At 33.1% G+C, this 17367-nt stretch overlaps 2 protein-coding genes across 2 annotated transcripts; both read left to right on the forward strand.

The window, feature by feature from the left end:
• Nucleotides 1-629: 629 nt before the first annotated feature.
• On the forward strand, nt 630-4089 carry LOC131956023 (uncharacterized). The gene is made up of 3 exons (XM_059320369.1): nt 630-691; nt 812-896; nt 2510-4089. Exon 3 carries the CDS (start codon nt 2539-2541, stop codon nt 3415-3417), a length of 879 nt encoding a protein of 292 aa, XP_059176352.1. The 5' UTR covers nt 630-691; nt 812-896; nt 2510-2538; the 3' UTR covers nt 3418-4089.
• Nucleotides 4090-7964: 3875 nt separating this feature from the next.
• LOC131956034 (uncharacterized) lies at nt 7965-16570 on the forward strand. The gene is made up of 4 exons (XM_059320379.1): nt 7965-8003; nt 15809-15872; nt 16009-16344; nt 16518-16570. The coding sequence occupies exons 1-4, from the start codon at nt 7992-7994 to the stop codon at nt 16568-16570; spliced, it is 465 nt and encodes a 154-aa protein (XP_059176362.1). The 5' UTR covers nt 7965-7991.
• The last annotated feature ends 797 nt before the right edge of the window (nt 16571-17367 follow it).

Genomic DNA, 17367 nt, shown 5'->3' on the forward strand with positions numbered 1-17367 from the left:
ATATACATACCATTAAAACGTTTTTCTAGATGGAAAGTATTACAAATTAATTTTTTTTAAGAAGATCTTTAACTTCATTGTTTCATTTCAGAAAAGGAAATATGGAATCCGAGTCTTAACAACTACTATTACAATTTATTTGGAAAATATATAAACCGACAATGTAGTATAATACATTCTAGTATGTTCGAATATTAGGATTGTTTGAACCTGTTACATGCACACAGATATATGTCAAAGTAAGCTTCCTCTTTAGTCAGAAACTATGCAGCCGACCTGCTTTGCTTCAGTCCGGAAGCTTTGGACTTCCTCGAGTCATAAATATATGCTATATGTTACATTTGAAATAAGCATTTTGGTTATTTTGATTTGTATCACCCGCTCTTGCTCTTAAGGAAACCGTTTCTAGTTTAAAACTTGTAGAATGCTAAAAGTGTATAGCTGTGTTGTGGGTTGGGGGATGCAAAACTGATAGACCGCACTGGCTTTTAACTTTGTTGTTGCGATTATTAGAACTGAAAATTGTACATTTATCTCTACTTCTCTACTTCCCTTTTTTTCGTTATTAAATATATTCTCAAATCTTTTAGTGGCTGATTTCCCAGTTCATCTAGGGAAAATCTCGCTGGGAAGAAATTTTAGTGGATTTTCACTTTTGCAGAGTCACATCACAAATGGTGATTCACCAAAGGTACATCAATTAAAATTATTATAGATGGTAATTATATTAACTTACATGTATTCATTTAGTATCCATTTAGTTTTAAGCAAGTATTTAATTTTAAATAATTTTTAACACATGTGTATCTAGCTTCAACATCTTAAAACAGCTGATTCATATGAAGCCAGTGAAGAAAAAAATGAACTACAGAATTGTCAAAATAAGCTAAATAAAGGTATAAATCACACAGACACTATATTACATCCCTGCCATGGTGCGCGGACCTTTGACCACAGGTGCTTTGACCATAGGGGGTTTGACCATAGGGGGTTTGATCACAGCGGAGCTTTGACCATAGGGGCTTTGACCATAGGGGGTTTGACCACAGCGGGCCTTTGACCATAGCGGTGCTTTGACCATAGGGGGTTTGATCATAGGGGGTTTGACCATAGGGGGTTTGACCACAGGTGTTTTCTCAGCAGAGGGTCTTTGATCACAGGTGGTTTGTCAACGAGTGTTTGATCACAAGCGCTGTGTCCGGCTTTGATCATAGGTGTGATACAATTAACACGATTTTATACATGTTTCCTGTGAGTAGGTTAATAGAAATTAACATGTATTTAAAAAAAGCCAAGAACTAAATTTTAGTCTCCACATAAAGGCTGGTGCTAGACCTCATAGATTTATTTTAAATATAAATGAAGCACAAATAATGCGACATATAACAAGTTTCACAAATAAATAATGTAGAAGTACTTGAAAATACATAGCATATATAAAGGATAAAAAATGATACAAAACTTGCCAACAATATAGTCAAAGAAGTAATACTTAAAATGGTTAACTAAATGACAGATGTGCTATAGCACGCAAATATGTCAGTACATCTGTTTGACCATATTATTACATCATGTCGAAATTTAAAATATAATTTAGCAACTTTTAAAATAAATCCTTACCATATATGGACAGCATTGGATAAACCACCTGAGATCAAAGACCCTATGTGGACAAACACCTGTAGTCAAAGCCGGACACAGCGCTTGTGATCAAACACCAGTTGATAGACCACCTATGATCAAAGACCCTCTGCTGAGAAAACACCTGTGGTCAAACCCCCTATGGTCAAACCCCCTATGATCAAACCCCCTGTGGTCAAAGCACTGCTATGGTCAAAGGCCCGCTGTGGTCAAACCACCTATGGTCAAAGCCCCTATGGTCAAAGCTCCGCTGTGGTCAAACCCCCTATGGTCAAACCCCCTATGGTCAAAGCACCTGTGGTCAAAGGTCCTAGGACCCCTGCCATATAGCCTCCCCGGATTGTGTGTGTGTATCTATTATGTTCTCGGACAACATGTACCCTCTTTTTATAAACCTCTGTTATTTACCTTGGTTGAGTATGTTTACATACACTGAGAGGTGTTCATGTGAGGATTGAGAGTTGACAAGTGATGGAAAGTGCGCTAGGGTGTGTGTAAGGACTGTGAAAGGCCGTTTTATGTACGAGTATGCTGTGGTGTTATGTATTGTTGTATCATATTTTCATGATCTACTTCTTGTATTTAACACTTTTTTAATTTAGTACCAGCATTAGTATTGACGAGTCCGTTGTATTGTGATTTGCGCTGCTTTGTCCAATATTATTATAATTGAAAGATGAAGACGACAACATAAATTAGACATTTACGTCTAGATATTAAAAATCTAATATATAGTGTGCGAGAGAGAAAGAGAGTGAGCAAGGAAGAGTTAGATAATAATAAACAGTCAATAGTAATAATTCGATTCGCTTGAAAGTAGACTGATTGTATATTAATAGCATTTAAATAACATATTTATTTACTATAGCAGATGCAGAATTAGAAAGTTCAATAATCATGGATAGTGGAGTGTGTCAAAAAAATAAGCGTCATGAAAGATTTTATCTGGTAAACAAATTCACAATTAAAGATCTACCAAATGAATGTCAAGATAACTCAGTGTTTGATTACATAAAAATTATATCAGAGCTAACAGGAAGGGTGGACATTCATTTTACTAGTACAGACAGACCGGATGTTGACCCCATCACAAACGCTAAATACCCATGTTGGGATACAAAGAACACAAGAAATATGAGGACTGGAACGGGTACTGTTGTCTCTGTGTTAGAAGTTAGAGATGAGGAATGTCCGTGTCCTGAATGTGAAGAATCACCAAGTAGAGTGTTTTATTTGGTCTATGTACTTACAGCTAAACATGTTGTGTTTGATGACACTGAAGCTCGTCAAAGTTATTTTCGTATTGGATACAACACAGAAAAGTCGCCATTGCATCGATTGTATGGACTGAGGGTTGTTGAAAGTGACATGAACGATGGTCGGTCACTTGTTGAATATGTGACTCATGAATCCAAATTTGGCATTCATCTCTCCGATAATCTAACAAACCTCAATTTAACTGAGAAGAAAATTCCAGAACGTTTCCATTCAACAGATGACTATAAACTTGCTGTTATCGTCTCCCACCCACACGGGGAACCAAAACACGTGACCATTGGAGAATGGGTGTATAGAGAACTTATATCTACACCAACTGGCGTAAAGGCTCGTTACTTTTACACGACCGACACATGTCAAGGTTCCAGTGGTGCAGCTGTTATTGTCTTAGGTGACATGTTGCCTCGTGTGGCTGGACGTCCGATAGAACATCACATTTACCACACGACTGACAATGATGGACTTAGAGGACGCTGCTTTCGTATATTGAGCAAGTGACATCCCTAGGTCCCGTATTAAACTGTGCTGCTACTAAAGGGTAACCCAAACAGTTTTGCAATTTTGGTTTAGTGTCACCCGTCTCAGCAACTATTATATTAAATTAACTGGATAAATCATTGTTTTCATAGTGAATTTAAACTTCTTATTTCAATTTGGTGTCACCCTGAAAATTGTTTCAACGGGTGCGGTTTGCATTAACGACCCTGCCTAGTATGACTTACTTCAGTTAAAACTTTGGAAATTCTGCAGACTCTGTTTTAAGCACATCATTTTACTTGATCTCACATAAGCTGTCCTAGCTACATTCCACAGCGTTTGTTAAGGAGTAGGCAGGTGTCATCAGAAAAATCGAGATCTTTTACACTTTTGATGAAGTTCCTCTGAGTTATTGTGTCGTTGTTTGTAGTCTTCAGCACGATCCAGTCGATTACCATCAAGAATATCATTGGCTAAAGCATTCATTCATGTTCACTCATGTCTTTAATGTGAAAGTGTTTGTTAACTTTCCCTTGTAAACTAATTGACAGGCAGAGCCTTAAGTATGATATATAAGTAAATTTTTGGGTATACTATATTGGTTCATTAGCTTTTATTTAGCATCTTATTCACATATTCACACTAGTAACCATAAATGTATGTATTCTTCACAATTATAATTGTATCTAAAAGAATTACTTCCCTTAATCTGAAAAATATCTGACAAAATAAAATTTTATCAGAAAAAAAATATTTTAGATTGTTTTCATGTTAGAAAAAAAAGTAGTGTGATTTGTAAAGGGTTGCATAATTAGAGATGTGTTTCTAAATTCAAATATGCCTTTATTGTTTTCCGTCCTAAAATAAAATTTAGTTTTTACATTTACTACAGCAGCCATACTTTGAACAAAAGTTACTATTTTCAAGTACTCGATTATATTGCTAAAGATGCTAATCTCAAAGCCCTGGAAAATTTGTGATATAAAGAGAGAGAGAGAGAGAAATAAAGAGATGAGCACATGGGCTTTTTAAATATCACGATCTGCGACGTAGCATACGCCTCTATTTAGTTGTTGAATTCGACAGTACCAATGCTGCCACTGAAAATATTTGCTTTAAAACACTACCCCCCTCTTTCCACCAACCCCTACCCTACACCCCCCCCCCCAGTGAAAGCAGCCTCCTCTTAGTTACCTTCTGTAAGTTTAAAATAGTTTCAAACTAAATTATCTGCCCCTAATAGCCGACACTAAACCCGGCTCTAGGATTTGTAAACATTTATCGTGAACCACAGCTCACCAGACCATGTGGGGGTGGGGGTGGTAGTGAAAGTGATAGAGAGGAAGAGAAGGGACTTGCGGCTTGTTTTCTAACGTCTCCCAGAAGAGAATTATATATATATATACGAGCCGACCCGCGGTGTATCATACGCCACTATTTAGTTGTTTTTTTCTACTTTTCAGTAATTCATAATTTGTGAATTCGACAGTACCAATGCTGCCACTGAAAATATTTGCTTTAAAACACTAAACCCACATTCCCCCCCCCCCCCCCGTGAAAGCAGCCTCCTCTTAGTTACATCCTCTACGTTTTACCAATCAATCAAGAATTACCCCTAGGCCCCTATGCAAAACACCCAATCAACTGATACCAATTCTTATATTTTAAATCATCGCAGCTGACCATCAACAACATTTTTAATAAAGCGGAAGTGATCTCCCCTAAACTTTCTCGTATATTTTTATATAACACTGCGGGGATAATTCAACTTCTGAAAATGAATAGAATCTAGTAAAAACAAATGCGGACCAAGTGTGCAGCAAACATATGTATATAATAGAGCGGAATATTAGTACTTTATAGGCTTTAGAAAAAACACAAGTAGAATAAACTCCTTTTGCGGTTACCGAAGATCGCTGAAAAATTGATACAGAACTAAAAAGTTGATATAATACATGTATATGAAATTTCATAAACCTAGATGTAATGGTATGCAAGCTATCGTGTTTACAGACATACACATATACATACACATATACATACATACACACACAGACATACGAACGTAATTTCAAAACTATGTTTTCTGACTCAGGGAAGTGTAAAACGTCAAGATTTACAAAAACTCGATTTAGTTTTTCCGCAACATTAAAATACTTCATGTAATCGTTCCTGTGTCATACTTCTCTTGTTATTATACCACGTTAACGAGATTAGAAAAGCTTTTTAGTTGTGGGAAAGACCACGTGATCGATATAAACTTTATCAATGTTTATCTAATCTACTATACGATATCCCAACACATCAGCTGCTTCATATATCTAAGTGTTATCAAGCATAACAGGACAATGTACAGCACCAATGAACTCTCATTGATTAGATTAAAATTTTAAACAGGACACAATATGATTTGATGGTAGATGGAGGGTTTCTATTTTAAACTATTTTTTTTTTTTTTTTTTTTTTTTGCAATTCCTTAAAATTGATTATTCTAAAAAATTTTTTTAAAATTACACGATTAAGGTCTGTCCCAGAGTTCGACCAGCTCTGATGGCTGCCTGACACATGAAAGGAAACAAAGACTGCTGGGCTCAGTGTTGACAACACTGTTCCCGTGCATATCATGTCATTGAAACAGACGAAATCTATTTCAACTACCCGTGCGTCTTGAATAAGAATGGGAACATATGATGATGATAAAACTATTACCCAGCTCCGATATTTACTTAACTCGATTGAAGGGAGTGAACTTTCCGCGATATCAGCTAACCACTCAAGTTCAAAATGCTGATAAAGTCATATAGGTCTACTTCTCTACTTTGACCTTGAGGTCCTAAAGTGTGCTTTAAACACGAAAGATTTGTAGGCATAAAAATAAAACAGATGTAACACATATGGTTACCAGCCAAGGGGGGATAAGAATAAAGTTGTAATTCATTGGGTTGTGGCCCCTGTGGGACAGCAACTGTTGATTTAGTTTTTTTTTTGCACGCTCTTCGGTGAGGGTTTTTTACCTGTGTCCCATGTCATGTGACATTGGATTATGGGTAGTTCGTGCCTAGCCGTGTCAGTCAGACCTAAGGCTGCTGTCTGTGGACACGGAGGGTGACGGTACCTAGAGGTAGATCATGACAATGTAGACCTAATGAAGCTAATATTATGTTTTATATTACTGTATTACTCCTCCTAGTGCTGCATGTTGCAGACTAGGGGTGGAGTATCTTCGTTAGATTACTTTTCTGTATTATTTCTGCTAGTGCCGCATGTTGCGCACTAGTTAGGTGTTAAGTATTTATTTAAGTAGTCCTTATTGTGCTACTTATTGCTACTTATTGGCAGTAACATATTTTATTGCACCCGTGTATTTTTGTAGCCTACACGTGGTATTGTCAGTGTATGTAACCTTTTGTTTACATTTGTTTTAGGGCTGCAATACATTATTCATTATTTATCTATAAGTCGTCGTCTACTGTTTTCTACACTGTTTACTACTGTTGTTCCACGCGAAATTAATTAAAATGCATTGGCTTACTATGACTCATTGCACGTATTTTTGCTCCACGATTTTAATAGGCAATTTACTGATAATAATTGGAAGGGAAGTTTTGAAAAAAATGAAGAAAGAAAATCCTACAAGGACTAGGATGTTAGAAAAAATCAAAAATTCAATAAGGACTAAGATTCAAACATAACATAGTTATACTCAATTCAACTTTTACTTGATGCATTACCATGAGAAAATGGCTTAACTTACTACCATTTAAATATATAACAAGTGTTAAGAAGTGTAACGTTTTGACTTTATCCATTTACTATCGTAATATTTCTATATTTTTTTTGTTATTCTAAACGCCTCGTGGGACGGAGTGGTATAGCGGTAGAGAGCTGGACTTCTATCCGGTAAGTCTCGAGTTCGAATCCGGGTTCAAGTCAGTAGACCGTCCCTGAGTCTACCCAACTCTGATGGGTACCTAACTCACGTTAGGGAAAGTAAAGGCGGCTGGGCATAACGCTGACGACAATATCTCATCATATGCCGAGGTCACAGCAGAAGGGAAACTAAACTTTACTTTACTTTACAAACGCCTCGAAGCACCTTTACCCATTAATTTGAAATGTAAATTGTTTAATTGTATGTAAAACTAGCTATACCGATAATGCCCTACACTGACATTCGAGATTACATGTTCTGTAAAGGACCGTGGTTTGAATGCTAATTAATCAATGTATACACTGCGCTTAAGGGTTTGGGAATGTATACACTTGTATTTAAAAGTCTATATAAAAATCTGGCCGTTTGTCAAAATATAAACACAAACATAAGCGCAAACATAATCGCAGAGGTGTTATGAAGATTTATTTTTAGAATCGCCATCTGTCGTTGTTTTGAGCGTAGCATTATGTAATGCTGTTAAATTACACTTTGGTCATAACTTTAATCGGGTGAATTAAAGTCTTTCCTATAAAGGCTAGTATCGATTGTACACTTATACATTGACCAAAGTGACAAGCTGATAACAATATCTGATACCGTCAAGATAAAAAAAAAAACATTTCCCCAGCAATACAAGCTATGTTTTCAAGCTAGTAGAGAAATGTTCTTAAAGGTTAGTTTTTATAATATATATAAATAATTTACCAAAATATAATATTAATAAGAGGCCGAATAAGAAAATAGGATTTGTTCTCGACCTTTAAATATTCCAACTTTCATTAAACGTTATTTTGTGGTCAAAGATTATACGTCAAGCAAGTGTATTTTCGTATGATGGTATATGTGTAAGTCATGGTGGTGTCTTTATGAGGTAGAATGGGTCAAATTCAGTCTAGTGAGTTTACGAGTAGGTTTGGTACATTAATCAGTCAATCTGGTATATTTTTTTTCAAACATCAAACTGTTTTATTTACAATTTTTCGATGCATGTTTGAGAAGCCATTATAGTTCCTTGATAACACAGGCTGATATATTTAAGCAAGGTTTGAACCTTCTTTAGTAGGTAGTGTATTAGAACAGAATTCTAACTTGTTGTCAGACTAGTACTTTGATAACTTAATTTTCCGCCTTATACTTTTAAGTCTTTTTTTTAACTAAACAAGACTTTAACTTGTTAGCCAGAGCAGTGTCTTGCCAAGGCTGACTTATATCTTCAGGCCAGACTAGTACTGTAAGACTACCAATCTTTCCAATCTACCCTGTCTAGCCGGTGTTTATTTTATAGAGTAGAACAGTTATAAATCAGAATAATTTCTTTGTATTCAGTTTAATGGAATGAAAATATTCTAAGTATAACGATAACTTCTGGAGTAGTTTACATAAAAACAGGTCATATTGGTATACTAAGTTTAGACAATTAAGATATTTATCAGCATATAACAGAGCATTAAAAACTTATACAAAATTATAGGGACATAATTTTGAAAAGCTCGACAGTAAAAGATTGCCTTATCTAAAGGCCACGATATCCAAATGAAGAGACTCGCAAAAACGCACGTTTTGACAACCTTCAAGTTAGGGGTTGGGAGCGTGGTGTTTTGTAGGGGTTAGGTTACATATCCACCGGATGCTTTAGTGTCAATACTTAGTATGAACAGCGTTTCAGGGTTAAGTTGTAGGCTACATATATATAAAGTAGTGTATGATTTAAAAACGGCCACTCAACAGTCTGTTTAAATGTCAATTTCGATATTTTTATAGTGTTAAATACTTTAATGTCTTTAATATGTGGTGGAACTAAGGCATACGTTTAGCCTGTGAAATATTTAGTCGAGTATATTACTTCTATTTTTCTAGGGAGGTCGAAGAAATAATTGCGGTGATACAAGAAATGAAGGCACAATCTAACATACATTATTTCAGTTGCGAATAAAGTTGTTTTGTTTTTTTCTGTGTATCATGTTACAGTTTCATGCTTAGGGAAAATTTGAAAACAATCTCATAAGATGTGAATGAACCGTGCCACATTTTCAAGATTATTTTATCCTTTGTTTATACATTTATTCACTTAATTATAAATTTTATGGTTATTCATACGGTGGTTAGATATAACTCCAATCAAAAATGTACCTAAACATTTGAAGTTGAAAGATCAAAAATGTTAAATTCCGCACTGCTGCTAGCAATATAAAATACCCCTTCATAAACCGAACGTTCACTTAGGTTATCATTAGCAATATTATACTGGACATCATCTATTACATAATAGTCATCAACATCAATGTAAGAATTTACATCGCTTTCATTTCCAGATAACGACTTGTCGTCTTGTGGTTGTTCTCTTTGCTGTGTACATGGTGTTCCTGTTTACAATATATACATAATTAAATATATATATATATATATATATATATATATATATATATATATATATAATACATACGTATTTATATATTAATATATATATATATATATATATATATATATATATATATATATATATATATATATAAGTAGCTAAGTATCGACTCGATCTACTAGCTTAAACAATAGTCTACATTGTTAGTTCGTTGTGTTTGTAATGCGACATTTTTTTAAAACGGATATGCTTAGCTAGGATGAATAAAACGAGATTACAGACAGTTAACAAAAAATATATTTCTATATTTTATATTGGACGTTTTAGAAGTTTAAACCTTGTATACCTTTATTTTTCTTTAATAAGAAACCTCCTAGGCAAATTCCAATAACTACAATACACGCACCAGCAGTAGAACCAATTACCAGGTTGTGTGTTATTTCTTTTAAGTTTGTTGAATAATTGTCATCATTTTCTATAAGAAAGAGTTTGGAATTACTGGTTTTAACCAAAACATGTCAAGTTTGATTGTGTATCGTATTATGCGTGATGCTTATTGTAAGATATATTTAAATCATACTTGCGCAAAATGTATAATAATTTTTTATCGAAATATAAAACTGTATATATTATATTTTAATTGCAATAACTACATATATTACAATTAAACATTATATTTTAAAGTATTATTATGAAATGACATTTTACTTTCTAAAAATATTTTGTACACTGACCATCATAGTTCGTGTCGTTTACAGTTATGTATTGTTCATCCTTGCTTTCATGTGATTCCTTCTCTGAGAAATAAGCTAGTTTACAAGTTTTGTTTTTATAAATTTTTTACATGGCTCAGTATACATTAACATAATCCCTGTCTGCTATGCCCTATTGCATTTCATATTTTAATCGTTTCTTTACTAAACGGGAACCTGACCCTTCCCCATGCAATATACTACATTCTCAGTTACTTAAAAAAGTAAGACCGATATTATTTTGCTAAAATCTTCTACATTGGGTTTAAATTTTAATATTTCATCACGACTGCTTCAAATAAAAACTAAATAAATTACAGGACAGGGGGTTTAGCTGCAATATTTAGTGGTCATACAAGATGTTTCACAAACTCACCATCAAAATTTGAACTTGTCAAAGTTATGAAGTCATTTGAAGAGACGAAAGATGAATTCTCATTGTCAATTGATGTTAGAAAAACTCCTAAATTGTTAATATTATTTTTTTAACAAAACTTAAACAAAATTTATGTTTGTTATGGTGATAAAGGATGTTATATTATTTAATATAAATACAATACTAGGTTATATTCCATTGACCGCAATTGCGTATTTTATAATAGAAAACAATTGCTGCAACGTTCATAGTTTTACTTATCCTGGCCACTTCCGTTGACTTCGTGGAGAGGTGTAGGGCGGCTTTTAAAAATATTTGACTTGATTAAATAATCCTAAACAGCTTTTCAACGGCTCATATTCAATACACAAATACGGAAATGAGTGTAATCGATGGTTACAAAACGGTTTTAATTTTTAAAAATGGAAAAACAATAGTAGTGCTTGCAATGATTTTTTAAAGATGTAAAAAATAATATATGTAAAATAATATGATTTAAAAGACTTTTCAAGCCTATTGTAAATGAAAATATTAAAGTAGAGTATTATTATATATATATATGTGAAAAGATCATTTATTTTCTTCTTTTTAGTACATTATAAAATACAAACTTGTCATTAAAACGGTGTTTATGCAAAATTGTAACATTTATGTAAAAAAGTTTTAGCATCAAATGTATTACTTCTTTCCAAAAAAATATTGCAACTTGATGGGATCTTACATTATGATTATTTGTGCTGGTTAACAATAAAATTAAACTTAATGCAATATATTTACACATAGTAATTTGTACTGATTATTATGGTGAGCTTTAACAACTCCAGGTTTGGTTCAACACTTTACTTTAATAAATATAGTTTCGGCTAAGTTTTAAATTTTTGTTTTATAAATAAGAATACTAGAACAAAGATATGTACATCATTCAAACTATTTTTAAACTTACCGCATATTTTAGTTATTATTTCAGAATTATTAAGTGTTGTTAATAGATGGGTTGTATCACTGACTTCTATTGAGATGATTGTAAACTCTAAACTTAAATCCCCCTTTTTTGTACAAAAGCATCTAGGGTGAAATTTTTTACACCGTCCATGTTCAATCACGAAGGTGCAGACCTTTGATGAAAACATTACCTACATAATTATATTCTACATAACTTGTAATGATAATTCTTAAGTTGCTATCTTTATGCTTTTGCATTTGATCATATTTTTATCAGAGTTGTAAGAATAATAAATTACAGTTTAATTAGATCGTGGAAAAAAATCAAAACAGAAACAAAACGGTACTTTTCAATTAGTTTTTATACAATAGTTTGAGCTAAAAGGTAAACAGGACCAAATAATTAACATAATTTACTTACGTTTGTGTATTCAGTGGCTGGGTCTGTGAAGTTTTTTTCATTTTTACTAAAGTAAATATCAATCGATCCATTGAGACTCATAGTAAATGAGGTGACAAAGGTCAAGTTGTAATTAGCACTGGTATTGTTACAAGGTATTTTGCTTTCAATTACTACTTCCGACAATAATGATCCTGTAACACATCAATATGTATCACAAAAATGCTAATACAAATACACTTTTACTAAACAATTTCGAATAGCCGATGAAGATTCTTCTTCTTCTTCATTATTAATGTTTTTAGTGTTGGAGGGGATCGATTGAAATAGTATTGATTCTTCAAATGTACTGTTAGAATTAAAAATAATTTCAGAAATGTTAAGAGTGCCCTTTATCATCTAAAGTAACTTGTTATATTATGTACTAAACTTTAAATGTGTGAACTAAAACCGAAGATTCTTAACAAAAAATCTGTTGTTTTGTTGAATTTGGGCGTTTAAAATAACCATACATTTAATATTTACATCAAAGTTGTGTTTGCTTTCAAAAACACAATTGAGTTTCTGTGCGATGGCTTGTTGATTATACATTCGGATTATTATGAAATCTAACTGCATGGTTACATTCTCGTATAAAAAGGATAGATAAAGTATTGTAATCGTGCACAAAAATCGAAATCGAGGTGAAAATTTCGACGTTTTACAGTTTCCCTAGTCGGAAAAAGCATTGTAATTTTGTCGTTATATCTGTGTGTCTGTGCATCCTTGTGTCTGTGTGACTATAAACACGATGGTGGCCGGAAAGAACCGCAACGGAAAAAAGCGCAACGGAAAAAAGCGCAAAACAAAAAGCGCAACGGAAAAAAGCGCACACGGAAAAAAGCGCAAAGAGAAAAAAGCGCACACAGAAAAAAGCGCAAAGAGAAAAAAGCGCAAACGAAAAAAGCGCAAAGAGAAAAAAGCGCACACAGAAAAAAGCGCAAACAGAAAAAAGCGCACACGGAAAAAAGCGCAAAGAGAAAAAAGCGCAAAGAGAAAAAAGCGCAAAGAGAAAAAAGCGCAAACAGAAAAAAGCGCAAACAGAAAAAAAGCGCAAACGGAAAAAAGCGCAAAGAGAAAAAAGCGCAAACGGAAAAAAGCGCAAAAAGAAAAAAGCGCACACGGAAAAAAGCGCAAACGGAAAAAAGCGCAAAGAGAAAAAAGCGCACACAGAAAAAAGCGCAAACAGAAAAAAGCGCACACGGAAAAAAGCGCAAAGAGAAAAAAGCGCAAACAGAAAAAAGCGCAAAGAGAAAAAAGCGCACACAGAAAAAAGCGCAAACAGAAAAAAGCGCAAACGGAAGAAAGCGCAAAGAGAAAAAAGCGCAAACGGATAAAAGCGCACACAGAAAAAAGCGCAAACGGAAAAAAGCGCAAACAGAAACAGAAAAATGCGCAACCAGAAAAAACACAACGAAAATTGTGCAAAAGAGAAATTTAGCACAAAGACCATATGGACTAGATGCGCATATTCCGTTCAAATTTTAATCAGAAGTGGTATTTTACTGTATTTTGGAATGCGCTTATTTGCGTACTGGTTCAGCTAAGAAGATGAAATTTCATTTGTTAGTAAAAAAATTTATTAATAAAGGACTTTAATTTTTTTACTGACCTTTAATAATCTAAAGTGGTACTTTACTCTCTGGTCGGCCTGAAAGTGACGTCCCCTTTATTGTTATATAAGAATATGCAAGAAAGTTGAGCGGAGATAACTCGCGCTTTATTTGTGATAACTTTAAATTTGTTGTAAATATCCACATCGTTATGATGCATGTTTTATGAATATCAATTGGAGATAATGATTGTTGTTGCGGGTGTATATTAAATAAACCGGGAGTGATCTCCCCTAAACTTTCTCGAATATTCTTATATAAAATAACAGGGGATGGGAACTCGGGCTATAGACATGATTTTTAATCCATTTTAAATACTTAAAGTTTTAAAAATAGAATAAAATCTCGTAGACAAATTAATTGCACACCAAGTGAACGCCAAATAAAAAAGCGCATAATGGTGCGCAATATTATTATTACTTTTAAAATTTACATTAGTTTTTTGAGAAATCGGAAGTAGCGTAAAGTACTACTTCCAGTCAACGGAAAAGACTCAAAATTTAATAGAAGGTAGAGAATTAGATCTTTTACTTACATATGAAATTTCATTTATCTATCTGAAATAGTACTCAAGTTATAGGCTTTTGAACAATTCAAAGTAGGAAAAGTACCACTTCCGGTTATCGGAAATCGCTCAAAAGTTGATACGGATCTACGATTTTGATTAAATACTTATATATGAAATTTCATCAACCTAGCTGTAACGGTACTCATGTTATCGTGTTTACACACGGACAGACACACAGACATACGGACAAGATTGCAAAATTATGTTTTTCCGTATCAGTGAGGTGTGAAACGTCGAGATTTGTAAAAATCTCGATTTTTTTTTTGCACGATTACAAGACTTTCTCTATACTTCGTTTATACGAGAAAGTAAAAAATTATAGTGTGACGCCCATAAAAATATAGTGAAGTGGAACGCAGAAAAAAAGGGGGGTTGTATAGAATGAAAGCAAGGGATTATGGGCTAAGTAGTAAATTTGAGAGGTACTCCATGTGATGTTCAAATCATGAATAGTTTTATGCCTATTTAATATTTAGAATGAGTACAGAAGTTTAATAAATAGTGAGATAGAAAATAGTTGGCATTGCATCGTTTTGATTTGGCTGTGTAATATCCCTGTAAAACACTAACATGTTATTTTTCTGCCTCATATGTTTAAACCAATCATAATCGATGGACTTGTGTGACCGTGTCCGTTTCTTATTGGACCTATTAGATCTATTCAGTCCATGTCGTTTATTGTGACAATGTTCAGATATCATTTGAACATTAATAGCTCTTTATTCCGAATAGTCTGTGGTTATTGTCAACACAACTAACTATAAAATACGCATTGCTTAACGCAGAGATCATGTTCACAAAAAGAAGCTAAGCTCTACTTTTCTAAAGTAGTTTACTTGAAATTGAGCTATACTTTTAATTATAAAACCGCGTGACTTAATTAAGGTAAAAAATTCACAAATAACTTATTTTGGTAGTAAAGCATACAAAATATAGTAAAAAAATGATGAATACTTGCCATAAGACAATTGAAAATATATTAACAATACAGGTAGACAAGATGTCAGAATATTATACATATATTTCATTTTCTTTTTAAAAATATAAATTATTCTTCAATAGATTAACACAATAAACACTGGTGTCTTGCTAATACGACTTAAGTTTGATAGTGTATTAAATAATTTAGGATGTTATATGGAAGGAAGTAGGCTCTTAATTTTTGTAAGGGAGAGAAAATCATTGATTCCTATGGCTATTGTAACATGTTATAAAAATAAAAACTTGTATTTTGTTATACTTTCGATTGTTTGAAATCATTGTTTTCGTATACATACACATACGCACGCTCATGCACAAAACACTAACACACACATTGAAGAGCACGCATATATGATATATGTTATGTATATATACTCGTTTTATGTATTTATGTACATTTATATGTGAATACATAGGTTTTAATTAACTTACAAAATTATTTATTCAGGTGTATGCATTGCTAGAATGGTGGATTATCATTTTGAATTGCTTTTTACTATTTAGTGTAAAGGGTAGGTGACATATTTTTTTCTAACTCATTTTTAATATAAAAGTAAAGTCATTTTAATAGTCAAATTCCATCACGAGCTATAGATCTACATTAATTTTCTTTTGTCTTTGTTTTCTAAATACTGTTGTCATCTTCAGGTCAGCTGTGTGAACCATGTGAAGAAACGATGCCATGCAATATCTCTTACACAATGCAGGACAATGCAAGCATCCTATCACTATCCTGGTACAGCAACGGTAACGAAGCGATGACCTGCTACTTAGACTCAAGCGACTGCAACGTCTACCCACAATATAGAAAACTGATAACATCTTTAACAGAAGAAAAAAACAGAAATTTGACACTTAATCTCATTTTTTTAAAAACCGGACGACAAATTAATTCTATAACGATTGAACGAACTTGGAAGTTAATTGCTTATTATTTGAAGCTGCCACCAAAAGTTTTATTTATTTGTGACCTAAGGATCTACAGTAAGTCGCGAATATTACGTTTATACTTTTAAAGAAAAGCTAAGATATATATCGACATATAGCACATAAAGCATGCATAAACGCAGCTACATAATTACGTGTTTGTCAAGGGTATGTCTCGTCTGGGTAAGAGGTCCCCTAAACCCTAATAGAGTGTTTTATCTATGTTACAGTTTACTATACCTTATTTAACAACTACAATATAATAGTTGACATGTGGCTTTAAAAGTTTACAAGAAGCTTCAATAGCAATAATTCGTACAATGAAAACAGTGATACTAAGGTTAATGACAGCATTGATGATGAGCCACTAGTCGTCTAGGAGACCATGTCCGACATGTTCCACACACAAACCTCCGAGTCTGCTAGTCTTATAGCCCCAAGTTGACAGGCTTCAGATAAAGCCACTAAATCCTATCCATTATAAATAACTAGGATCTACAATAACAATAATTACTAGTATTGAACAAAGCAAAAAAATGATATTATAATCAAACATATTTCTTAATTATATGGAGTACTGGCTTTTCAATACAATCTTTAAACAAAGTATACAATGTCATAATACGATGTGAACCGTTTAGAATTAATTTACTATTCTTTAATATCTAAGATACAAAAAGAGGATACTTATTATACATTTTTAAATTGTATTTAAAATCAGATTATTCTATAAACATAATAAAATTAACCATGTAATTATTACTAAAAGCAACATGCAATGTCTTTTATAACCCATTACTCATTGTAGGTTGTAAAAGTTTATTATAAAAATAATTATTATAAAATTATTGCAGAGAAACCAAAGGATGAAAACTGTATTTATGAAGTTGTAAATGAAGGACTTAAAATAAGATGTATTAGTTTTCTCTCTTACCCTAAACTTGATTGTGTGTTTGATGGACCAATAAACAAGGTGAGTTATATATAACTGTGTTACAAATAAGCATAAGATTAATTACACACATAAACTATTCGGTAAACTTCGTAATAATTATATACAAATTAAACAATGGGAAATCA

The sequence above is a fragment of the Physella acuta genome, unplaced genomic scaffold, assembly GCF_028476545.2.
Source record: "Physella acuta isolate Inbredline_101_S28 unplaced genomic scaffold, ASM2847654v3 ptg001123l, whole genome shotgun sequence".
Lineage (NCBI taxonomy): Eukaryota > Metazoa > Mollusca > Gastropoda > Physidae > Physella > Physella acuta.